Source organism: Corythoichthys intestinalis, chromosome 20 (assembly GCF_030265065.1).
Source record: "Corythoichthys intestinalis isolate RoL2023-P3 chromosome 20, ASM3026506v1, whole genome shotgun sequence".
NCBI lineage: Eukaryota > Metazoa > Chordata > Actinopteri > Syngnathiformes > Syngnathidae > Corythoichthys > Corythoichthys intestinalis.
In genome coordinates this window covers 13,255,868-13,280,848 of record NC_080414.1, presented here as the reverse complement: position 1 = coordinate 13,280,848, position 24,981 = coordinate 13,255,868, and the positions used below count along the sequence as shown (strand labels likewise).

General features: G+C 38.6%; 2 protein-coding genes across 2 annotated transcripts; both read right to left on the bottom strand.

Moving 5' to 3' along the window:
• Positions 1–3,278: 3,278 nt before the first annotated feature.
• LOC130909030 (butyrophilin-like protein 2) lies at positions 3,279–13,330 on the bottom strand. Its single transcript, XM_057825076.1, has 6 exons — positions 13,096–13,330; positions 12,803–13,047; positions 8,982–9,087; positions 3,909–4,226; positions 3,566–3,838; positions 3,279–3,295 (listed from the first exon to the last, which is right to left on the bottom strand). The coding sequence occupies exons 1-6, from the start codon at positions 13,328–13,330 to the stop codon at positions 3,279–3,281; spliced, it is 1,194 nt and encodes a 397-aa protein (XP_057681059.1).
• A 1,314-nt stretch (positions 13,331–14,644) lies between these two features.
• On the bottom strand, positions 14,645–22,827 carry LOC130908801 (butyrophilin-like protein 2). The gene is made up of 6 exons (XM_057824606.1): positions 22,313–22,827; positions 21,970–22,242; positions 17,721–18,038; positions 17,325–17,624; positions 17,020–17,151; positions 14,645–16,918 (listed from the first exon to the last, which is right to left on the bottom strand). The coding sequence occupies exons 1-6, from the start codon at positions 22,545–22,547 to the stop codon at positions 16,806–16,808; spliced, it is 1,371 nt and encodes a 456-aa protein (XP_057680589.1). The 5' UTR covers positions 22,548–22,827; the 3' UTR covers positions 14,645–16,805.
• Positions 22,828–24,981: the final 2,154 nt, after the last annotated feature.

Here is a 24,981-nt window from a genome sequence, read left to right as displayed (position 1 = left end):
TGGTGACTGACTGACTACCACCCAATTGTTTGGATACTGTACATGTGCCCCAGTGCAGAACAGCACAAAATGTGACTTTTTCCGAAAGTGAACTACTGGTCTTGTGTTCTTCTTGCCCTTTGCAACATTCTTCAATAGAAAGCATCACTCCTTCCCTCAGAAGAATGTTCTTCTCTTGTTCTTCACTTCCCATCTCTTGGTCATGCATTTTTCTTCTCTTTCTTCCTCCTGACGATGACCAAAAATTAAATATAGTTGTTCAAACATTATTTATTTTACCATGAAATATTTTACAATACAAATGTATGTATGTATGTATTCTTTTCATTCAGTTTTTATGTGCTTCTTAACACGAAAATGTAAGCTTTTTATGTGCGCTTCTTAACTTGGAAATGTCTGATTGGCTTCCTCACCTTGCTTGAATTCTGATCGAAACATTAGTGCCAACGTTTGTGGATAAAACAGAAGACTGCCATAACTGATCACAACGCCAAATACAATGCCGAACACTTGATGTTGACCTGCAAATGAAGAAGAACAAGGACATTTATGACAGCTATTTCCCATCAGATCATGACTAGGCCTGCTCTCTGCTTACGGGCATAAGGGGCTAGTATTAATGACTTTAAAAAAAAAAAGGACAACTTAGGTTTCTGAGTTTACAAATGGTCAGTTTGGAATCTCACTTGACTTTCTCCATGTGACTCTCTTGCTGCTTCTCGATCTGTGGATATGGCAGATGTATTCCACGTCAGCCTCGGCATCACTTGTCAGTCCGTGTCTCCTGGTGGATGCTGCTGATGTTGCATAGTGCCAGCGCCAGGACAGGCTCGGTGGACCAGCTGAGTTCAGGTTTAAGTTCCCCTATATATGAGTGTAACGGTATACAAACTGTGAGAAGAAAGCCTTTTTGTTTTTCCTGTTGTACTGAACCCGCACAGAACCGTGACCCCCTGTACCGAGGTGCGTACTGAACCGTGACTTGTGTTCACCGTCACACCCCTAATATAAATATATTTTTTCAATACGCAGGTAAGGCTCTGAATCTTTTGCCTCTCATGTTTTTGCGCTAGTTGTTTTGATTAAAAAAAAAAAAAACAAAACACAAGGTTCATTGATACGTCATTTGGGAAAAGTTTAGGGAGAGTGACTATTTTTGGTAAATAAAAAAAAATTATATTTTAGCGTGTACAAGGACTTCAACTTGGTGATGATAATGCACACTCAGCAGGAAAATGGTAGCCTACATTATTTTCAATTAATTGTACCCGCCTGGTCGCCACGAACTGTATGAAAAAAAAAAAAGTTGGCCGAGAGTTTCAAGATGACGCTAGCCACGCTAAATGGTAATGGTAACGAAAACGCGAATGCTATGCTAACACTCTGAGCCAACTATGATCATCGCGTTTGCAACGCTGTCACCATCCCAGCCCCTTATCCCCCCTCCAGCTCTGCTCTCTCCAGAGCAGGCAAGCAGATGTGTGACAAAATCATACAACTTACGCTTGATTCAACCAAATTGTAGTAACGTGCACCTTCATATCCTCAGTAACGGTAACGGCATTGTAAAGATGGGAAAAGTAATTTGTTGGATTGCTCACTTCTGTAAAAAATCACACAGAACGCCGTTATACTCTTAACGGTGTTATTAACTGTGAAACTGACTGGTGACAGACTGGCTACCACACAATTGTTTCAACCCGTGTGCCCCAATGCAGAACACTACAGAAAGTACCCTGTGACTTTTCTTCCTGCTCATTTCGAGCCTTCCATAGAAGGCATCACTCCTTCCCGCATTGGAATGTTCTCTTGTTCTTCACTTCCCATCTCATGGTCATGCACTTTTCTTCTCTTTCTTCTTCCTGATGACGCTAGTAGACCAAAGATTAAACATATCTGATCAGACATGAAATATTTTACAAAACAACATTTTGTATGTATTCTTTTCATCAAGCTCAGGGTTTAGTTTTTATGTACTTCCTACCATGACAATGCCAGTATTTTTATGTGCTCTTAATTTGAAAATGTCTGATTGGCTTCCTCACCTTGGCTTGGCCTCTGATCGCCACGGTAGTGCCAACGTTTGTGCTTATGGATAAAACAGAAGACTGCTGCCATCAGTATCAGTGCTATCAGCACTCCCAATACAATCATCCAGACCACTTTAAGTTGACCTGCAAATGAAGATGAACATGTACATTTATGACTGATATTTCCCATCAGATCATGACTAGGCGTGCTCTCTGCTTACAGGCATAAGGGTCCAGTATTAATGACTTTAAAAAAATGTAGAACTTGGGTTTCTGAGTTTACAAATGATCACAATTTAAATCTCACCCGACTTTCTCCATGTGACTCTCTTGCTGCTTCTCGAGCTTCGGATTTGGCAAATGTATTCCACGTCACCCTCGACATCACTTGCGATGTCGAGCGAGCCGTTGATGCTGTAAAGTTTCGTCCGTGTCTCCTGGTGGATACTGCTGATGTTGCTCAGTGCCTGCGCCAGCACAGGCTTGGTGGACCAGCTGAGTTCAGGTTGAGGGAAGATCCCTTCTGAATTGCAGATAAGTTGATTGCCAACGTTTTGGATCTGTATTGAAGTGACTGGAGCTGAGTAACAAACACACAGAAAGAACAAAGTCTAAATGCTGGACTGGGAGAAACCAATCAACAAAGAAAAGTCCTAAGGCTTACCTTCAATATATAGTTGGAGGAAAGACTCAGTTGTGTGCGTGAGAGTTCCTACAAAGCACCTATACGTCCCTTCATCTGCAACCACAACATTGTCTAAAAGCAGAGATGCATTCCCTTTGTTGATGTTCTCCTTGACGAGCGACGTTCTGCCCTTAAAGCGCTCGTTCTGGAGGGCCAGCTGATCAGCCTTATTGTAGAATGAATGAACTTGGACATCCTCTGTTGATAGCTGTAGCCAGTGGACAACTACGTCACTTCCTATGGGAAAGTTTGCCTCTAAAACGCAGCTCGTATTCCAGCGACACCAAACTTCGGGATCTGTAAAACATCAACACAAGCAATTTGTATTAAAGCCAGAATTGAAAAATTCTATTGTACAACTATATAATGACAATAAAGGGCTATTCTTTTTTATTCTATTATAAAAAAACTATTACTTCCTTATAGCTGTTGTAGTCTCTCTGAATTGAATGGCTCCATTGTGTTGAGTTTATTGTGACACTTAATTTTCAAACCGATCATGGTCCATTAATGGCAGGAAGTCCTGTTTTGCATTTTGAAAATGGCGGCTTTTTAACTCTTGATTAGGTGGTGATTACATCTTTACAGGAGACACAAAAGGATTCAAGTGACAACACTGAGATGCAAATAAATAATCTGAAGTGTACTTTATTTCTTTTGAAAAAAAGCAATATGTGATATGTTGGTGCGTTGAAAATTAAACCAGTTATCAAACCAATTTCTCTCTCATGAACAGACTGACTGTAAAGACTGCGAAGAAAAACCTGAGAGGACGAACCTTTATAACACAGCATTTGAGTTTGATAACCTATGTGCATGAGTTTACAAATGGTTGCAATTTCAAACTCACATGGTTTCTTCCACGTGTCTCTCTTGCTGCTTCTAGAGCTGCGGATGTCGCAGACGTATTCCACATAAGAATCGCTGTCATCCGCGATGTCGAGCGAGCCTTTTATGTCGTAAAGTTGTGTCTGCCACTCCTGGTTGATTTGGAATTTGGTGTTGAGGGCATGGGGCAGTGCAGGCTTGGTGGACCAGCGGAGTTCAGGTTTAGGAAAGATTCGTTCTGAGCTGCAGATAAGTTGTTTGTCAACTTTTTGGATCTGGATTGTAGTGACTGGAGCTGGATCACAAACAAAATGAGAGACGATTGTCTAAATTTTGGACCAAATAAGATAAATCATTGGGCTCACCTTCAACATGGAGTTGAATGAAGGACTCTGTGGCATCCGTGTGGGTTCCTACGTAGCACTTGTACCTTCCTTCATCTTCAACAATAACATTCTTCAAGAGCAGAGATGCGTTCCCCTGTTTGATCTTCTTCTTGAACAGCGATGTCCTGCCCATGAACTGCTTGTTCTGATACGCAAACTGGTCGGCCTCATGGTAGAATGAATGAACGTAGACTTCTGGCACTGACAGATGCAGCCAGTGGATTACTACGTCATCTCCGATCGGAAAGCCTGCCTCTAAAACGCAGCTCGTGTTCCAACGACACCAAACATCGTGATCTGCAAAACACCAACACAAGCAAGATGTATTGAAGCTAGAGATAAATTATATTCAGACTTTAGAAGATGGCGCTGATGTCATAGAGCAATAATTGCTAATATAATGCTTAAAAATGTGTTTTTTTTTTCTCTATTCGTGACAGTTTGACAGAACAAACCCAAAGAAAGAAGTGACAATACTAGCAGACTAAATAAAAACCTTGAAATGTGCTTAGTTACAAGAATAAAAACATTCCAATAATGATCAAAAAACATTCTCAAAGGTGTTTCCCTAATAATCAGCGTAGAAAAACGGGATAGGCGTAGCTTGATGTCACATAATGAAAAAAAAAATGCAATTGATACAGATTATTTTATACTGTGGCTTTTATAGCATATGGTGTACCTGAATATTATTATGTGCACCTTCTGGCGTTGAGTAGGAAAAAAAAGTGTTTTGGTAGATTTTTTTTTTTGGGGGGGTTAAAAATAAATCAATAAATAAAACATATTGAAACAATAGCGTATGTAAAATAGCACTGGGCTGGTGTGACTTGGAGACTTGAACATTTCGTCTCAAACGTAGGTCTTAGCTTTTGGTGGCCAAAATTATGCCTAACCAGAACAAATAACAAAAGGTAACTCACCAACAAGGCGCTCCAAAACCAGACAACATGCAAACAATCTGGCATTTATAACAGCATGTTTATTTTTGGGGTAAAAGTATATATGATGAAAAAGTTTTTTTTTTGTTTGTTTTGTTTTTTTGTTAATAACACCACCTGACACCTTGCTTGCTATCAGGTCACATTAGATAAGGTGCTATTGGAACGGAAAATTTAATTCTTGACAGAGGAAGCGTTAACATGCCGCAAAAACCAATTAGTGATTTTTAAGAACAGCAAAATTTTCTAAAATTCAATTCGTAGTTAAAAATTAAGATGGCTATGATAGTTTATAGTAATGCCCAGATGTGTGTGTCATTGCTCCGTCTCACTGCGCAGATTTGCACGGGCGCTTCCATTTCCAAAACAAAAACTCCAACACACACCTTAGGTGAAATAAAACGCTGTCTTTGTAGTAGCCCAGTAGTAGTACGTCAACTTTCTAGCACGCGTGTGTACTTTCATTGTGCAAAAAAAAAAAGCGCAAGCATGACAAATTTTGACCGAAACGGCTCTTTTTGGATGAGAAAAACAAAATAAAATCTTCAGCACCCCCTCCTGTAAGTGACTTCAAGCAGGTAGAAACAATCTGCTGTCTCTTTTAATGTTTTAAGCAGTGAAAAATGTGTCCGCTCACACAGATGGCAAGAAAGGCAGATTTCACTTTATTTTACATTTGAAAAAAATTCAATTGCTCTCACATTGTCAAAATTAAGTAAATTGCTAATTATATGAATTAAAAAATTCTCCATTGTCTGTCTGTGTTTGTCAGTGCCATTTCATTGGTCAAGGCAAAGTATACGATGTTCTTTGCACGCTACATCCTGTTTCACAATAAGAATGTCCCAAAGTAACATTATTGCGGCAGTGGAGTCCTATCGAAACAATTTACTACTGAAAGCCTGACCTTACTTTAACCCTTAGATCAGGGGTCCCCAAACTACGGCCCGCGGGCCGGATACGGCCCGCAGCCACATTTGGTCCGGCCCCCTGAACAAAAAAAAAAAAAAAAATTGTATTAAAAAAAAAAAAAAAAATTTTTTTTTTTTTTTTTTTTTTTTTTTTCAATAGAGTTATTTATGTCCTGGCTTTTTTCTGTGAAGAACTGAGCAATGGTTATTTGGTTATTATCTATTTAATTAATACAGTATTATTATATGATATTATATTATATTACATGATATTATATTATATTATATTATATTATATTATATTATATTATATTATATTATATTATATTATATTATATTATATTATATTCAGGGGTGCACATAAGTGGTCCGCACATGCGTACTGGACGTAGACAAACGCGCTGGCCCTCAACGGCTTCCATACGCTTTTGCGTACCGATGGCTGACCACTCTATTTGCGGCGGACACGAGAAAATAACTTCTCAAAATGTCGATGAGGCAGGCCACACTGAGTAATTACTTCCGTGTTCCCCCACCCCCGTCAAAAGACAGACAGACGACAGAGACGTCACCGGGGCTACCGAAAAAAAGGACTTTTGCTGAAAAGTGGCTACAGGAGGTACCATGGCTAGAAGCGAATGATGCTCGCACGGAAATGCGGTACAAAATGTGCCATGAGAATCCCAATGTCGCCGATTAGAGCAACGCATTTTATGTAGGGTCAAAGAATTTCAGCCATCCAAACTTTGAAAAGCACGAAAAAAACAGAGAGCATGTGGCAATTAAGCAAACTATCGATGTCAAACAGGACCCCACTCGCCCTATGGACATGTGGCGGAATAGGGCGGAATAAAGGTAATGAACAGCGACATGCACTGACAAACGTGTTTTTGCTCGCATTTTACAAAGCTAAACATGCACGTTCAATGAGGTCTTATGAGGAGGACATCCCACTTTTAAAAAGGCTTGGAGTTAATGTGGGAGCCGCATAATGCCCTTTATTTTGAATTGGTGCTTTTATGTTTATTTCTTTACATTTCACTTCAAAGTAATGGCAATTTTGTTGTGCCAGTTGATGTTAATCAAGCATTAACTGTTAATATAATTAATCAAAGTTAATTGGCTCTAAGTAAAGCTTGTCATAAATTTATCGCATCAGGTGGGTCGGCTCTCAAGCTCAATGAGGACCAAGTCACATCTCCAGGTCCTCCTCTGAGAACCTGGGCAAAAAAATTATGTGCACCCCTGATTATATTATATTATATTATATTATATTATATTATATTATATTATATTATATTATATTATATTATATTATATTATATTATATTATATTATATTATATTATATTATATTATATTAAGGGCTGTCAAAGTTATCGCGTTAACGGGCGGTAATTAATTTTTTTCATTAATCACGTTAAAATATTTGACGCAAATAACGCATATGCCCCGCTCAAACAGATTAAAATGACAGCAGTGTCATGTCCACTTGTTACTTGTGTTTTTTGTCTCCCTCTGCTGGCGCTTGGGTGCGACTGATTTTATGCACCATGAGCATTGTGTAATTCTTGACATCAACAATGGTGAGCTACTAGTTAATTTTTTTGATTGAAAATTTTACCAATTTTATTAAAACGAAAACATTAAGAGGGGTTTTAACATAAAATTTCTATAATTTGTACTAAAATCTATCTTTTAAGAACTACAAGTCTTTCTATCCAGGGATTGCTTTGACAGAATATTAATGTTAATGCCATCTTGTTGATTTATTGTTATAATAAACAAATACAGTACTTATGTACAGTATGTTGAATGTATATATCCGTCTTGTGTCTTATCTTTCCATTCCAACAATAATTTACAGAAAAATAAGGCATATTTTAGAGATGTTTGAATTGCGATTAATTACGATTAATTTTTAAGCTGTGATTAACTCGCTTAAAAATTTTAATCGTTTGACAGCCCTAATTATATTATATTATATTATACTATATTATATTATATCATTTTTATTTTATTTACTTTGGTTCCGTGAAGAATCCAGAAAGGGTTATTTGATTGTGGCTTTCTGAAAAACAATACATTTTTACATTTAGGCACTCCTGCAATCGTCACACTTTTTCTGTTACAAACTGACCCCGGCCCCTCATCAGAGAAGAGAAGGGTTATGTGGCCCTCACAGGAAAAAGTTTGGGGACCCCTGCCTTAGATGCATAAGTGGGTCAAAAATGACCCGGCGAGGTTATTTTCTTGAAATATCTTCGGAATAAAAAATTGTTATCAATTCATATTCCAGTTATTCCTCAAAAAACATGTTTTTGATATAATGCCATTCAAATTTTTGATGAACTTTTTATAAATTTGAAGAAATTGTCATTTTTGTATTACTACTCCAAGCTTCCACAAGTGGGTCAAAAATGACCCACATTCATTTTCTATGGAATCCAATGGGAATCTTTCATTCTTATCAACTTTTGCTGTCAGGAATAAATTTACCGTGGACCACATAGACTAGGTATGTAAAAAGTGACATCCTTAAGAAGATTATTTTACACAGCAAGAGCTGATACGTGTACTGTAAGTATTATGTCCATATAGTATTTTGTGTGTGTGTCTTTCATGACTCTTTATTATTATTTATCAACAAATTAACCTACTTCATAACTAGCTAGCTAACTAAGGCTAGGTTCATACCGCAGGTCCTAATGCACAATTCCGATTTTTTGACATTTTTTTTGGCGCACCCATTCAGACTGCCTTTGTCCATTGAGCCTGTCAAGTACCACACATGCGCTTTAATTCGCAGTCCGAGATGCGCTAAGCAAACTGGCCCGCATGCGCAGAAGCATTGGAGCAGAGAGAAAACCAACTGTTGTCAAGCCCGCTCCTTCCCCAAATGCAGTGTTCAAGCTAGGCGCTAACGCTGATGCACAGCTGCACCGCTACCGTAGCACCCTGTTTCTCTCGCTCTTTGCTGATGTTAATTGCTGCATGAATTCCAATTTGGGGGACTTGACCGTTCGGACCGCAGCCACATTCTGGAAAAATTTGGCCCGGATGGGATTTTAACCACATACGAAAGCGACCTGGATCGAATTTGAAAATGGTCCGCTTTTATGCGACTTTTCCCGTTCAGTCGAGTCAGAAAAACACGAAAAAATCGGATTTGTGCTAGATTTACAGCTGAAATGGTCCTACAGATGTTGGATGATGGAGAGGCGGTGACGGAGTTGGACTCAAGTGTCCGAAATTTCTGATGATGAGGACCCAAACTATTGGCCAGGTGGCAGTGCCAGTTGTCCACCTGAAAATCCAACTGAACAGGATCAATCTGACTCATAAGATTCCACTTATGTGTCCTCTGAAGAAGAAAGTGTCCAAATCATGGCCAACAGAATGAGTTGGTAGGGCTCTTACTAGAGAGAATTACCTCCCACCACAGAGCCACAATATCCTCAGAAATCGGTCAGTGCCTCCACAAGGGCTTAGCACCGCTGTCTCACCAAAAAGATGCATGGGAGCTCTTCATCATTGATGATAAAATACAAGGAAGGATTAAGTCTATTGCTGTTCTGTTCTGTTTTTTTTTTCTCAAAAAATGTTAATTGAATCATAAAGATATTTCAAGAATGCAATCATTCTTGTGTGGCCCTAAATATCATACCAATTAATATACAAGTGATTATTCTTCACCAAAATGGCATAAAAACACATTGATTCTAATATGGGTCATTTTTGACCCACTTATGGAAGAGTGTAGGGCCCAGTAACTTGTGCATCTAAGGGTTTTAAAAAAAAAAAAAAAGGGAAAAAAATTCATATACTGTATAATTATTCATTAAACCTACAAAGCTGTGCTCCATAATTAATGCAGGTTTTTTTGGGAAACATTTTCAGGGACAGAGGTTCATTTATTCATCATTGTCTTTAAAAAAGAGGAAAACAAAATGTTGTTTTAAATCAGCAAAACAAGTTTTTTCGTACAAACCCTGACCAAAGGATTATTGTTATTATTATTTGGGGAGAAGGATGGTATAGAATTGTTTTATATTTATTTCATGTATTCGTGTTATATTTTCAATTTTTTTTGTTCCATTAAATGTTAGTAGTGTAATTTAAGTAAAATATTTTTCCCATTTGAAAATATCGTTTTGTGTATCCAATCGTGGGTCAAGAACCGTATTGTGAACTTTTGTATCGTGACTGCCATATAGGTAAAAAAAGTGATAAAATTATCATTGGCAGAGTGGTCTACAGTGTTGCAATCTGTTACCCTTTAATGAAGATAAACAAATTTCATGTCTACAGTGTGCAGTTTTTGCTAAATGTTATACATTTTAAATTTGCTGACATTTCGAGCACCTGTCGCAAGTCATAATTAGCAGTTTCTGGATCCCAACCGTGAATGACATTTTACTTTTTAGTTTTATGATGATATTGAAAATGTTTGACAAAGTCGGGAATTGGAAACAGTTTACAATATAGGAAACGAAATTAAAATCTCGTCCGATACATAAATCCTCAAAACAATTACAGAAACCTCAAAAGTCAGCTTCAGAACAAGTTATTTGAACTTTAATTCCCGCCACAGAAGAGAAAAGAAAGAGTCGTCAAGGTCCTTTACCTCCAGTGGTCCAATGGCACAAGAAGATAGCGGCCACCATGCCCACTGCTGACCTCATCTTTGTCCTCACCGTCTTGTGATCGATTCACACCGGATGCAAAAGTTTACAAAGAGGTCGAAAAATACTCTGTGTTTGAGCTTCTCAATTCACCCCCCGGCCCCCACATAAATCCCACTTGTCCACTCTGCAGTCTTGAGTCTCATGGGCACTTAATGAGCAACTGGTAGTTAGCAGCACCTTGATAAACCTTGATTTCTTCATGCAAGCCAATAGACAACAGATCTTTTTTTATTGCAGCTTGTCGATCTCGACTGTATATAAGGATTTTATTGCACTAAAATGATTACAAAGGTCGATTCATTGGTAACAGTTTCGCTTCCTTCTCTACATGCCAAATAAAGTGCAAGTGACATCACTCAAACCGTATACTCAAAAATATGAACATAAGTCCACAAAATAAATATTCAACAAATTAAAAGTAAATAATATAAATATACAGATTATATAAGTCATATGGAATCTGTCTACATTTATGTATGAAACGAGTGGGATGAAGTAAAGTACTTATTTTAACCCGCTCCTGTAATCAACCAATTATCTTAAACCAATATGTTCATTTACTAATAAGGGATCATTTTGGTTTACAGACATTATATCATCACAGTTACAAGGATTACGAAGCTTTGTGCAAAGGAAAGTGATGGTTTACATTTTTTTGTGATTTTCCAAGTGGTCACCACTCCAAGTTAACCCATACACGAATTGATATGAAACAGAACAATTTCTATTTCATCCCTGCTGACCAGCAGAAGGCCTCTGGTGGTCATATGGCATTCATAGAACCGTAGTTACATTTGAATCTCATGATTTATGAAAATAATTGACCTGTGTTCAAAAAAATTACCTGTTAATATTTTTGTGACAGTAACTCAAGAGTAAAGTAACAAGAGTGAACAGGGTTAGCATGAACGCTACAGCAGCACTTGAGTGGACGTTCAGTCCCAAAATTCAAAACATTAATGTTTGTGTCATGGAACACTATAAATTGGTCAAATTTTGAGTGCTTAGTTGTCTGTGTCCAGCGACTGATTGGCGACCAGTCCATTCTTTATCCAGTCTTTGGCCCAAAAGTCACCTTCCGTCCTTGCGTTTTTCCTGTTCTTTGGAATGGTCTTCTAAGAGGTGCTTCGCTCATAGGAATGACCACATCTTATCAGTTGCTGGCCATCTCTCCTGAATGCATTTTTTCTTTCCTTTCTAGTGACAGCATCCAATCAAACATTCATTCATTCATTCATTTTCCATGCCGCTTTTCCTCACGAGGGTCGCAGAGGTGCTGGAGCCTATCCCAGCTAACTATGGGCAGTAGGCAGGGGACACCCCGAACTGGTTGCCAGCCAATCGCAGGGCACAAGGAGACATACAACCATTCACGCACACACTCATACCTACGGACAATTTAGAGTGTTCAATCAGCCTACCATGCATGTTTTTGGGATGTGGGAGGAAACCGGAGTTCCCGGAGGAAACCCACGCAGGCACGGGGAGAACATGCAAATTCCACACAGGAAGGCCGAAGCCCGGGATTGAACCCTTGATCTCAGAACTGTGAGGCAGACGTGCTAACCCCAATCAAACATTAATTGTTTTATAGTACTGTACACAATTTGGTATGTGTTCTTAACATCAAGCTCAAAGTTTACTCTTCTCACCTTTAGACTGACTGATATGATTCCCTTGCCTTGGCCTGGCTCCATATCATCATGGACGAACTGCCTTTTCTTTTTTCAGACATAACGGCCATTACCACACTAGCTACTAATACCAGTATTACCACCACACCAGGGGTGAAAGTGGTTAGAATTTCTTGCCGGAACTCCCCGACGTGAAGGTCGCCACGGAGCCAGAAATTTTATTTATTTATTTATTTATTTATTTTTTCATTTTGGGGGGGAGGAGGCCAAAACTACTGAAATGAAAAGAAAACTGTTTTGGTCAGTTATTTCTATAACACATACAAAAACTGATTTTCACATTGACGTGACCCGTCATCGTCAGACTGATAACTGCAGCAGCTGGGGAAACCTCCATGCTTTCCGTGGAATAAAATAAATACTAAATATCGGTGGAAATGGATGACGCTACTCAAGCCCTTTATTATTTCTTGTTAACACTTGTGTACGTAAATCGGATGTCGATAGATTGTTTTCTTCAGGGAGATGAAATGCATGTGTGGCAGCTTTGTATTATTATTATTTTTTACATAGCGTTTTGACATTTGCCGTCATATTTTCGGAATTAAAGCACCGTATAGGCTATGCTTCATTGATAATGATAGAAACTAGCAGCTCTACGTTGTGTCCAGGTTTAATTCTCACTTATTTCCTGCCACACCATTCTCCTGCTGCTGTTCAAGCTGCTGATGTCACAGATGTAATCCATGTCACCCGTGAGGTTAAGTGTGCTGTTGATGCTGTAAAGTTCCGTTTGCATCTCCTGGCGAATGCTGCTAATGTTGCTTAGTGCTTGCGCCAGAGCATGTTCTTTGGACCAGCGGATTTGGGGTTCAGGGAAGATTCCCTCTGGGCTGCAGATCAGTTGCTCCCCACCTTTTTGGATCTGGATTGTCGTGACTGGAGCTGAGTAACAAACTCACGGAAAAAAATCTAAATTCTGCAGAGGGATACACTGCGAAGAAATATTAGGCTCATCTTCTACATGGAGTTTGAAGATGAACTCTGTTTTTTCCATGTCATGTGTTACTATACACCTGTACCCTCCTTCATCTCCAACGACAATATTCTTTAACAGCAGTGATGCATTCCCTTTTTTGATGTTCTCCTTCAACAGAGACGTTCTGCCCAGAAAGTGCTTGTTCTGGTTTGTCGGCTGGTCGGCCTCATGGTAGAATGATTGAACCATGCCTTCTATTAGTGAATAATGAAACCAGTAGATTTGTACAACATCTCCGATGGGGAAGTTAGCCTCAACAACGCAGCTCTAATTGCAACGACACCAAACCTCACAATCTGTTTAAAAAAAAAAAAAAAAAAAAAAAGAAAACACTATGTAGTCGTTTCATTTTACAGAGCACAAGGAGTGTGTATTGCCTCATATATGCTGATATGATTTGTATCATGAGGTCACGATTCGATTTGATTAATCCTGATACTGCTCTTGAAGACGATTATTGAGATATACACATCTTGACACTGTTCGAGTTCAATCAACTGTTGAAGTTGTTGGTAGCGTTTGAAAGCTTAGGTTTAAAGAAACTCTAAATATCCATCTTGCCTCCTCTGGTGTAGTTTTGGCGAAGCAAATGATTTTGACCCATTATGACAACTTTACGTTGTAGGATTTTTGTTCATTTCATTAATTTTTGTTGTTTGTTTTATTGCTTTACAACTTTTATAGACAACATTTTAACGGCTAGGTCTTTATTTCAAAGGGGAAGTTCAGAATTTTTTACATTAGGCTTAATCTTGGAGTTAGCGGGGTTTAATTAGTCGTTGGAGTTGATTTAAACAAATTTCGTGCAGTTTGTCAGTTCTTTGTTAGTTTTAGAGCTCCGGAATGGCTAAGCTAGGGCGAGTCAATGGTGGTTGTAATCAACTCCATCGACTAAACCCTCGCTAACTCAAAATTAAGCCTTATGTGAAAAACTCAATTACACGCGATGACGTTTGTCTGTTATTTTGATGTTGAGGCAGCAAAAGCAGAAAAATTGGTAAAAAGTAACTGATAAGTTACTTTTAAAGTAACTTAGTTACTTTGATAATAAAGTAATCAGTAAAGTAACTAGATTACTTTTTTGAGGTGTAATCAGTAATTAAATTACTTTTTAAAGTAATCCATGACAACACTGCTCCACCCACATCATAAAAAGTTTTGCCCAGTGATTATTACACTATGAAAGGACAGACCGGTTTTACTTGAATGCTCACACTAGCAAACTTTCGTCTTCTCTTTTCAAAATGTATTGATTTTTTGTTGACCTTTGTGGGTTGTAAGAGGTTTTTATCATACTTGAACAAATGCAATGTCCATTCATTTGTAAAATGTAGGAAGACAGTTTTGAAGCAAGTAAAAACAAATAGTGATTTTCCTTGAAGTAGATAACAAGTTGTATGAACGTACACGACACATTTGAACAAAAAACGTTTTTATTTTTTTAAAATATTTAAAATTAAATAAAAGCAGGATCCATTTCCTACTTTTGGTTGGAAGGCAGCATGAGGTTTTTTCAAATCAACCATCTTTGCACAGCTCTAAGTGGTACTAGTGGTTCATCCCACACACAAGTGCACATTATGCCTGACTCATTCATTCGATTCTAGCCCGACAGGCACGTCGTGGAGTATCGTTGACTGTTGTGGCATACATTTTGAAGTGGGGGTGTCACGACACAGAGTGTAGAGACACATACCTACCGACTGTCTGTGGCGGATTTGGTAATTTTGGGGCCTAAGGCGAACATATTCAGGGGCCCTCTTCATGGGTCAGGGGTTAAAAAGGTGAGAAGGGTGTGGAGGAAATATGTTCCGGTACACTAGGGCTGTCCTAAACGACAAATATTCTCTTGATTAGTCAGCAGACTAGTTTTACGATTAGTCGACTAATCTAATAATTTTCTTTTTTTTACTAACTTAGCAATGAAATTTTTGTTGACGCTTATTAATTGACAAAACTATTTTGGAACACTTAAATTCTTTATTAAAGTACAAATAATAATGTAAATTACAATAATTAATCACAAATAAACAATGAGGTTAAATGCTGATAGCATTTACTAGTGCAAAAGAATGGAAAGTAAACAGATTCAGAACACTGACTTTGCCTTTCCAACATAATTCAAAACCATTCTTAGAAAAAATTCTAGCATTATTATAGTATCCTGCTATATATAATAGTAGTATAACAATCACAATAATTATTCATTGCAATTATATTTGTCATAAAGAGTGTCATTTGAAAGCTATTCTTAGTGTAGAATCTGTATTCTGTAGTATTTACTCAACATGTTATGATATTAATTCTGAAGTATGTGGGATTAACTCCAGAAATCGTTATTTATATGATGAACAGGACGTGCTTTTATTTTGAAATGTTCACCGGAGGTACGTTTGCTAAACTGCTAACCGAAAGCTTTACACTCCGTAAAAAAAACATTCTTCGTCATTGCTTGGGGTGTCACTAATAGATTTGATTTTATTTTCATTAGCAAATGCTGTTAACCAGCTGTTGAGTGTTATTGTATGACTGATTGGAACTGTACTGCATTGTTTCGCCACAGGGTGTGCTGTCGTGTATTTTATGTTCGGTGTGAAGAAGAAGAAGAAGAAAGTTAAGAGGCATTAGAGGCCTGTTTTCAACTTCTCCCTCACTGCACTTTGGCTCTCATGGAGAGCAAGTTCGCTCATGTGTTCGAAATAAACGATAGCTGACGTGCAAAGTAGCAAGTGAGCTGTAGAAATAGCGAGCTTAGTGGCGTGAAAAACGCGGGAGAGCTAAGTGAAGCTAATGAACAGCTAGGCAGAACTAAGCGATGCTAAACGGAGCTAAGCGAAGCTAAATGGCACTAAATGAAGCTAAGCGACTGATACTCAGTCCGTCGTTGTGGAACAGTCCATTGTAGTGCGTGTGTCGGGGGAGAGATAATATAAATGCAGCATTCAAATGTCTTTCTTTTTTGTTTTGTTATTTGTTTGTTTGGTGTGCTGACATAATTATACAGGACGAATAGTTGGAGGTACTGCTGGCTCCGGTGGCCCAAGCCCTTGCTCGTTGGGGCAACCTACTGGTTGGAGGCCCCCTACTGGTTGGGGGCCTAAGGCGATCGCCTACTTCGCCTGAATAGTAGATCCACCTATGCCGACTGTCTCGGACGCCTCATGGCCATGTAGCAGGAAGTCAAGTCAGAATTCTGCTTGTCATGCCCCATAGTAGTAACACTATTCCTACTGTTGGTTGATAAATATTGACCAATAGTGTATCTTTGCAACTGGCATGTGCTTCCTCTTGCCCGTGCTCTCTCGCTCTTGTTTTTCACCGGCAGGGTTGCCTGCAAACCACACACACTTGTGGTTTTCCAAACGGCGTAGACAAAAAAACATTCAAACCGTTTTTTCTTTTTTTGTGTTGATCTGAGAGCAGATGACCGTCACTGTATTATAGAAAGTGCTTCCCTGCCATTACTGCTTGACAGCTGCTTGTCCCGCCTCCCAACGACGTCAGATGTTGGATTGTGCTCTGCGCTCAGTACACGATGATCTGGCAGGCTTTGATCTTGTAGTGTAACAACTCGTCCATTCCAAGATACATTGCGACGACAAGACCAAAAAAAAAATCATGTACTCTGGGAAAGGCATAAGTCACAGTGTTAACGCTTGTTTGTCTACGTGTGCCCTGGTGGCAACCAGTCCGGGCCATGTCCCGATGTTGTGTATAGAATAGGATTCACTCCTTCACGCAGAGGAACGTTCTCCGGTTGATCTTCACTCGTCCTCTCTAGACAGCCATTCAAACATGAAATATTATTCAGTATAACATTTTGTATATGTTCTTTTCGTTTACCTGTTCCTTCAAAATGTCCAAAAGGACTCCCTTACCTTGGGTTGTCCTCTGAACACGGTGGCAGCACTGAAGTTTCTTTTCAGCATAGTAGACAATAAGCGGCACAACTACGAATATTATTATTATTGCCAGTACGCCCGATCCAATGCCCACTTTTCTGGAATAATCTGAAAATGAAGATGGAAATTTACATTACAAAGGAAATTTCCTAAGAGGTCGTCATTGGGCTTTCAAAACTATGGTGAGCAGTGCTAGCTTGAGCTAAAAAGCATTGGACTGTTTCTGTCTGGACGAGCTTGATCATAGACAACGCAAATCTGACTGACATTAATAATCATACATGGGTCAGCTCCAAGGTGTGACGAGTAGAACATTTTTCTTGTCTCCTTCCACGTGATTCTCTTGCTGCTCTTGAAGCAGCTTATCTCGCAGATGTATTCCATGTCACCCATTAGGTCGATGGAGCTGTTGATGCTGTAAAGTTTTGTCCACATCTCCTGGTGGATGGTGCTGACGTTGGTCAGTGTCTGCTCCAGCGCAGGCTCGGTGAACCAGCGGAGTTGGGGCTCAGGGAAGATTCCTTTTGAGGTGCACATCAGTTGCTTGCCAATTTTTGTTATCTGGATTGTAGTGACTGGAGCTGAGTAACAAACATACGGAAACACGTCTAAGACTAACAAGTCTAAATTCTGGACAGGGAGATGACCAGTCAACTTAGATAGATATTTAGCTTTACATTCAACATGAACTTGGATGAAGGAGTCTCTGTAGTTTGACTGGGCTTCCATGGAGCACCTGTACATCCCTTCATCTCCAACAACAACATTCTTCAACAGCAGAGATGCGTTTCCCTCTTTGATCTTCTCCTTGAAAAGTGAGGTTCTGCCCCTGAAGCACTCTGTCTGGTTGGTTAGCTTATCATTGTTTTTGTAAAATGAATGAACGGCGGCTCCCCCCTTTGATTGATGGGTCCAGTGGATAATTACATCATCGCCAATAGGAAAGCTTGCCTCCAAAAGGCAGCTCGTATTCCAACGACACCAAACATCGCGATCTGCGAAACATACACAAGCAAATCAGATTGAAGCCAGAATTAATCTTAATTATTGCTTACTCAGGAATGGTGCGCGTGTGGAGATTGTTTTGAAATTTCATTTTTAAACAGATCATGGTGCATTAACAGCTGGTAGTCCTACGTGGTTTATTTAACCCTTAGATGCATAAGTGGGTCAAAAATGACCAGGTGAGGTTGTTTTCTTCAAATATCTTCGGAATGAAAAAATGTTATTAATTCATATTCCAGGTATTCCTCAAAAAACATGTTTTTGATATAAGGCCATTCAAATTTTCGATTACTTTTTTATAGGGTTGTTCCGATTATGTTTTTTTGCCCCCGATCGTTTTAATTTGAGTATCTGCCGATCCCGATATTTCCCGATCCGATTGCTTTTTTTTTTTGCTCCCGATTCAATTCCAATCATTCCCGATAATTTTTCTCGATCATATACATTTTGGCAATGCATTAAGAAAAAAATGAATAAAACTCGGACGAATATATACATTCAACATACAGTACATAAGTACTGTATTTGTTTATCATGACAATAAATCCTCAAGATGGCATTTACATTATTAACATTCTTTCTGTGAGAGGGATCCACGATAGAAAGACTTGTAATTCTTAAAGGATAAATGTGACTTTGTATATTGTGACTAAATATTGCCATCTAGTGTATTTGTTGAGCTTTCAGTAAATGATACTGTAGCCATTTAACTGTTCTCCCCAAATGCATGATGGGAAGTGCAACCATGACTGTGCGTAGCGGTACCAATTGATATATCTTCTCTGCGTTGGGAAATAACAGGGTCAACTACTACCTTTCTTCCCCACATTGCGTCCCACGATATTTCTAATCAGTGGGAGAGGGCTTGTTAGGCTTTAGCCAATTAAAAAAAGGCTCCAAAGGCTGCCAAAATTCACTTTACTCATTTAACGCTGTCTTTTAGCTGTATATATAGGTAAAATGGCGCCATTATAGATTGAACGGGACAATGCGTGAGTGGGTCGTGCAGCGCATGCGTTAATTGCGTTAAATATTTTAACGTTATAAATTTTTTAAAAATTAATTACCGCCGTTAACGCGATAAATTTGATAACCCTACCTTAAGCCTGAACTAAAGACTCTGGATGAGTGTAACATATTATGTCTGTAATGTTAAATACAATTAGGAAACGATTTAATAGAAAAAAAAATTTATAACAAAAAAAGGCACGTCCGATATTTTTTGCCGATTCCGATACTTTGAAAATTACATCATTGGACCCGATAGATCGGGATGCCAATCAATCGGGACATCTCTACTTTTATACATTTGAAGAAATTGTCATTTTTTTATTACTACCCAAAGCTTCCACAAGTGGGTCAAAAATTACCCACATGCATTTTCTATGGCATCCAATGGGAATCTTTCGTTCTTATCAACTTTGGCTGTCAGCAATAAATTTACCGTGGACCACACAGACTAGGTATGTAAAAAGCGCTGATACGTGTACTGTAAGTATTATGTCAATATAGTATTTTGTGTGTGTGTCTTTCATGACTCTTTATATTATTATTTATCAACAAATTAATCTACTTCATAACTATCTAGCTAACTAAGGCTAGGTTCATACCGCAGGTCCTAATGCACAATTCAGATTTTTTTTCATATCTGTTTTTTTGGCGTACCCGTTCAGACTGCCTTTGTCCATTGAGCCTGTTCAAGTATCACACATGTGCTCTAATTCGCAGTCCGAGATGCGCTGAACAAACTGGCCCGCATGCGCAGGAGCATTGGAGCAGAGAGAAAACCGAGCATTGTCAGGCTTATCCTCAACCCATTTTATTTTTTTATGACTGTTGTCAAGCCAGCTCCTTCCTCAAAAGCTGCCTTCAAGCTAGGCGCTAACGCTAATGCACAGCTGCACTGCTACCGTAGCAACCGGTCTCTCTCGCTCTTTGCTGATGTTAATTGCTGCGGGGGACCCTGAAAAAAAGTATCTGGTCACACCTGCCAAAACCGTTCCTTGCGAGAGACTGTTTTCTTTGACAGGGCTCATTGTTCAAAAGAAAAGGTTTGCTCTGTTATCTGAAAATGTCAACAAGCTAGTTTGCCTGAGCAGTTGGTTAAAAAAATATAGAGTATGACTGGGTAACTTAAGCAGTGTTTCTAAACACCTTGACACACAGTTTAGTGTAATGTTTTTCAGTTAAGTGTGTGAAAATATAGTTTATTTTTTTATATCTCACACCTCACACAGCTTTCAGGCCATTTAGTGTAAAAATGCAAATGCTGCATTTATTTCTGTGAAATGTTCAATTTAACAGACAAGTTGTTTACACATGTTTTGAAACACTAGCTATTGTTACTGTATTGTGCTTGTCTGCTCTTTAAATTGTTAGTTAATTTTGGGTAATATGCCAAACGGTACTTGAGCTACATTGTTAGTCTGAGGCACTTTAATCTGTTAAAGCTCTTTGCTGTATAATACAGACAATTTATTTTATTTTTTATTTTATACAAGCTGAGTTGTTAAATAAAATTTTAAAACTCTATTTGGTCAAGTATTAATTCATTCACACATCATACATTTCATCTTAAAACTAGGGCTGTCAAACGATTAACATTTTTAATCGAGTTAATTACAGCTTAAAAATTAATTAATCGTAATTAATCGCAATTAATCGCAATTCAAACCATCTATAAAATATGCCATATTTTTTTCTGTAAATTATATATATATTCTGTAAAATAAATTGTTGAAATGGAAAGATAAGACACAAGATGGATATATACATTCAACATACGGTATATAAGGACTGTAGTGGGCATTTCACTCTACTGTCCTTTAAATCTGTCTATGCTATCCTCACTCCGAAGCGTCTACTTTTTCCAAAGCTAGACAGCTAGTGAACGACGCCTTAATAATCAGACTTCTTCCTTTTTCATCTGATTTATTAATAAAATGGCCTCAAACCATTGTTCTCTTTAGACCGTAGTGAAACTACAAAAAAAAAAGTACACAAGCATTGCATTAGCAACAACGTTAGCTTAGCACGCTATACAGGTTCACTAAACATAAACAAAAAGCGTCTCATACAAAAAATATAACATTTCGCTTACTAAAATAATATGTACATTCTTTACAACAACCATACTTACGGACAAATCTTGTCCAAGGATCATATAAGCACAAGATTACAACGTAGGCGTCAGCCCGAGACGTCATGCAGCCATATTGAACTGGCAAGAAAGCAAAAAACCATGTCGCAAAGCGACCGCAAGAGTTCGCTGTTAGACAGCACAAACAACCTTGCTGTAAAACTTACCAAAAGGCAGAATACTGTCTGACATGGGACAGTGCGGGACATGTGCATTAATTGCGTCAAATATTTTAACGTGATTAATTAAAAAAATTAATTACCGCGCGTTAACGCGCTAATTTTGACAGCCCTACTTAAAACAAATTTTAAGTCAATTATAGTATTTTCCTAATTTTTTTTTCCTGAAGAGCAGCTTTATTCATCCCGAGGGAAATGTGATTAATCATGATTAATCACTCAGTTGACATATGATTAACTAGATTAATTTTTTTAATCGTTTGACAGCACTAGTTTTTAACTGTTGATACTGAAATAGTTGTTTATTTAAGCCTGCGAGGCTTTTTTTTTTCTTTTTTTTTTCTACAGTTTTTGTAACAAATGTACAAAACATTAAAAGCAGCTAATAGCGGGGGGGGGGGGTGGGGGGGTGTCATCAATAATCGATGTATAATCGAATCGTAGCCTCTGAATCGTAATCGAATCGTTAGGTGCCCAAAGATTCCCATCTCTAATTGTCACACCCATAGTATTGAGAACAAAAGACGCAACTAAAATAACGCTGCATTTCTGTTTGTTAACTTATGCGCGTGTGTTTACAAATGGTCGCAATTTCAATCTCACATGATTTCCTCCACGTGGCTCTCTTGCTGCTTCTGGAGCTGCGGATGTCGCAGATGTATTTCACATCAGCCTCGCTGTCACCCGGGATTTCGAGTGAGCCTTTTATGCCGTACAGCTGTGTCTGCCACTCCTGGTGGATGTAGACTTTGGTGCTAAGGGCATGGGGTAGCGTAGGCTCGGTGGACCAGTGGAGTTCAGGTTCAGGATAGATTCCTTCTGAGCTGCAGATAAGTTGATTGTCAACTTTTTGGATCTGGATTGTCCTGACTGGAGCTGGATAACAAACAAAAGGAGAGAACAGTGTGTAAATCCTGCATTAAATAAGAAAGATCATAGGGCTCACTTTCAACATGGAGTTGGATGAAGGACTCTTTGAGGCCCTGGCGGTTTGCTACGGTGCACCAGTACTCTCCTTCATCTCCAACGGCAACATTCTTCAACAACAGAGATGTGTTCCCCTCTTTGATTTTCTGCTTGAAGAGCGAGGTTCTGCCCCTGAAGCGCTCGTTCTGTTCGGCCAGCTGGTCGTCCTTATCATAGAATGAATGAACGGCGATTCCACCCTTTGATTGATACATCCAGTGGATAAACGCATCATCTCCAATTGGAAAGTTTGCCTCTAAAACACAACTTGTGTTCCAACGACACCAAACGTCGCAATCTACAAAACATCAACACAAGCAAGTCCAACACAACAATAGCAGACAAAATAAAAACTCTGAAATGTGCTTAGTTACAAGAATAAAAACAATTCCTGAAATGATCAGGAAACGTTCTCAAAGATGTTTCACTGATAACCTGCATAGAAAAATTGACTGGGTGCAGTTTGGTGTCACAATATGAAGAAGAAATGTAACTAGATACCTTTTGAAAATTGCTTTTTTTCCCCATTAAAAATGAATGGGCTACTTTTTGTCAAATATCCGCGAAACCGTACATTTAAAAAAAAAATCTTTCTCTGTCACTTTTATTCCGCTCGCCCTCCCGGAATTTTTCATGCCCAAATTGTGTGATTTGGTCAAAAATTGAAGGAGTGGATACACTTTGAAACGTCTCTTTTTTTCCCCATTCAAAATGAATGGGCAAGTTTTTGGCAAATTTCCAGGGAACCGTAAATGTTTTCCAAATTCTGTGCATAACTTTTATGCCCCTCACCGTCCTGGAATTTTTGATGCCCAAATTGTGTGATTTGGTCAAAAATTGTAGGACTAGATACGTCTTGAATTTATTTTTTCTCATTAAAAATGAATGGGCAAGTTTTTGTCCTGGAATTTTTGATACCTAAATTATGTAATTTGGTCAAAAATGGTAGTACTAGATACATTTTGAAAATTGCTTTTTTTATCGGAAAATTTCCGTTTGCGGCGCAACGGAAAATTTTTCGGAGCCGTCTGAAAAATTCCCTGCGTCGCGCAAAAATTCCAGACATGTCAATACTTGAACAGTGCCGATCAGTCAAGCGGTTCGGGCTGCGAGGTGAACCGAAGGAATCCCATTCAAAAAAAAAAAAACAGAATAACACTATCTGGGTCTTTTTCCAAGACCCAGATAATTATTGCAGATGATCATATACTGTGGCTTGCATAGCATACGGTATACTTGAATATTATTCTTCTAACTAGAAACTGCAATTTCAGGAGAAATTACACCTGGATCTTTCCTCTGTGGAGATACAGATCTTAGCCCCACTCAGGTCTATCAATAGATTGGACAATAATGCCAGTCAATGGCATTAAACAAAGTAAATGCATTAGAAATGATTGGGAGAATTGGACGTCCATGTCCGTCAATGGCAGCACCCTCCATAAGCGTCAATGCAATCGGGGACATTTGGGGTACCCGTCCTATTGATATCTGGTCATTTCCTGTTGATTTGGGGATATTGTTTTTTTTTGCCATTGAAAATGAATGGGGAAAAAACTGGACGTTCATGGACGTCAATGGTATCAACTTACATAGGCGTCAATGGAATCCAAGTACTGTACATTGGCATCAATAGAATGAAAAAACATGATTAAATGTCATTAGAAATGAATGGGAAATTTGGACGTCCATGGCCGTCAATGGCGGCACCCTTCATAAGCGTCAATGGAATTGGGGAAGTTTGGGGGACACATCCTATTGATCTCTAAATCATTTTCTGTTGATTTGTGGGGGGGATTCCCATTGAAAATGAATGGGAAAAAATTTGGACGTCCATGGACGTCAATGGTATCAACTTACATAGGCGTCAATGGAATCCAAGTACAATGGCATCAATAGAATGAAAAAACATAATTAAATGCCATTAGAAATGAATGGGAATTTTGGACGTCCATGGACGCCAATGGCATCACCCTCCATAAGCGTCAATGCAATCGGGGACATTTACACAAATTATAAACAATGATGAGTTGTCTACAGTATAACATTCTATTACCCTTAAATCGCGATTGGCAAGACTGTCTAAAAAGTGCAATTTTTTTTATAGCATAGCATTTGCCACATGCTATTGTAGAAGAAGCTATTTTTGGTGTGCTGCAATAAACAGCCGGGCCGGCATCCTCTACTTGCAAATTCTTTAATTCTCTCAATTAGACAGCTTCAGAACAAGTCATTTGAACTTTAATTCCCGCCATGGAAGAGAAAAGAAAGTGAAGAGTTGTCAAGAGCTGGGCGGTATAGCCAGGGGTGAAAGTTGTTAGAATTTCTTGCCGGAACTCCCCGACGTGAAGGCTGCCACGGAGCAAGAAAGTTTATTTATTTATTCATTTTTTAAATTTTTTTTATTTTGGAGGGGGGGGGGGGGGGGGGTCAAAACCACTCAAATGCAACTGTTTTGGTCAGTTATTTCTATAACACATACAAAAACTGATTTTCATTCAAAATTGTATTTTTTCAATGATTTGCAAAATAAAAGTTAGCAAAAACAGCTATAATCCCAACCTCCATCTGCTAATTTTATTTCCCCTCATTTACTGACACACTAAATGCCAAATCTCAATTTTAACTACTTAACAACATAGGATGTAT

Excerpts from the sequence above, each read along its gene's own strand:
- LOC130909030 (XM_057825076.1), bottom strand. The coding sequence starts at position 13,330 with ATGGTTCAATCATTCTACCATGAGGCCGACCAGCCGACAAACCAGAAC. Across the intron at positions 13,048-13,095 it reads GCCTAATATTTCTTCGCAGT|CTCCAGTCACGACAATCCAG; the intron begins GTATCCCTCTGC and ends TTTGTTACTCAG. Across the intron at positions 9,088-12,802 it reads TGAACAGCAGCAGGAGAATG|GTGGACAACTGGCACTGCCA; the intron begins GTGTGGCAGGAA and ends TTGGATTTTCAG.
- LOC130908801 (XM_057824606.1), bottom strand. The coding sequence starts at position 22,547 with ATGTATCAATCAAAGGGTGGAATCGCCGTTCATTCATTCTATGATAAG. Across the intron at positions 22,243-22,312 it reads CATCCAACTCCATGTTGAAA|CTCCAGTCAGGACAATCCAG; the intron begins GTGAGCCCTATG and ends TTTGTTATCCAG. Across the intron at positions 17,152-17,324 it reads ACACCTTGGAGCTGACCCAT|ATTATTCCAGAAAAGTGGGC; the intron begins GTATGATTATTA and ends CTTCATTTTCAG.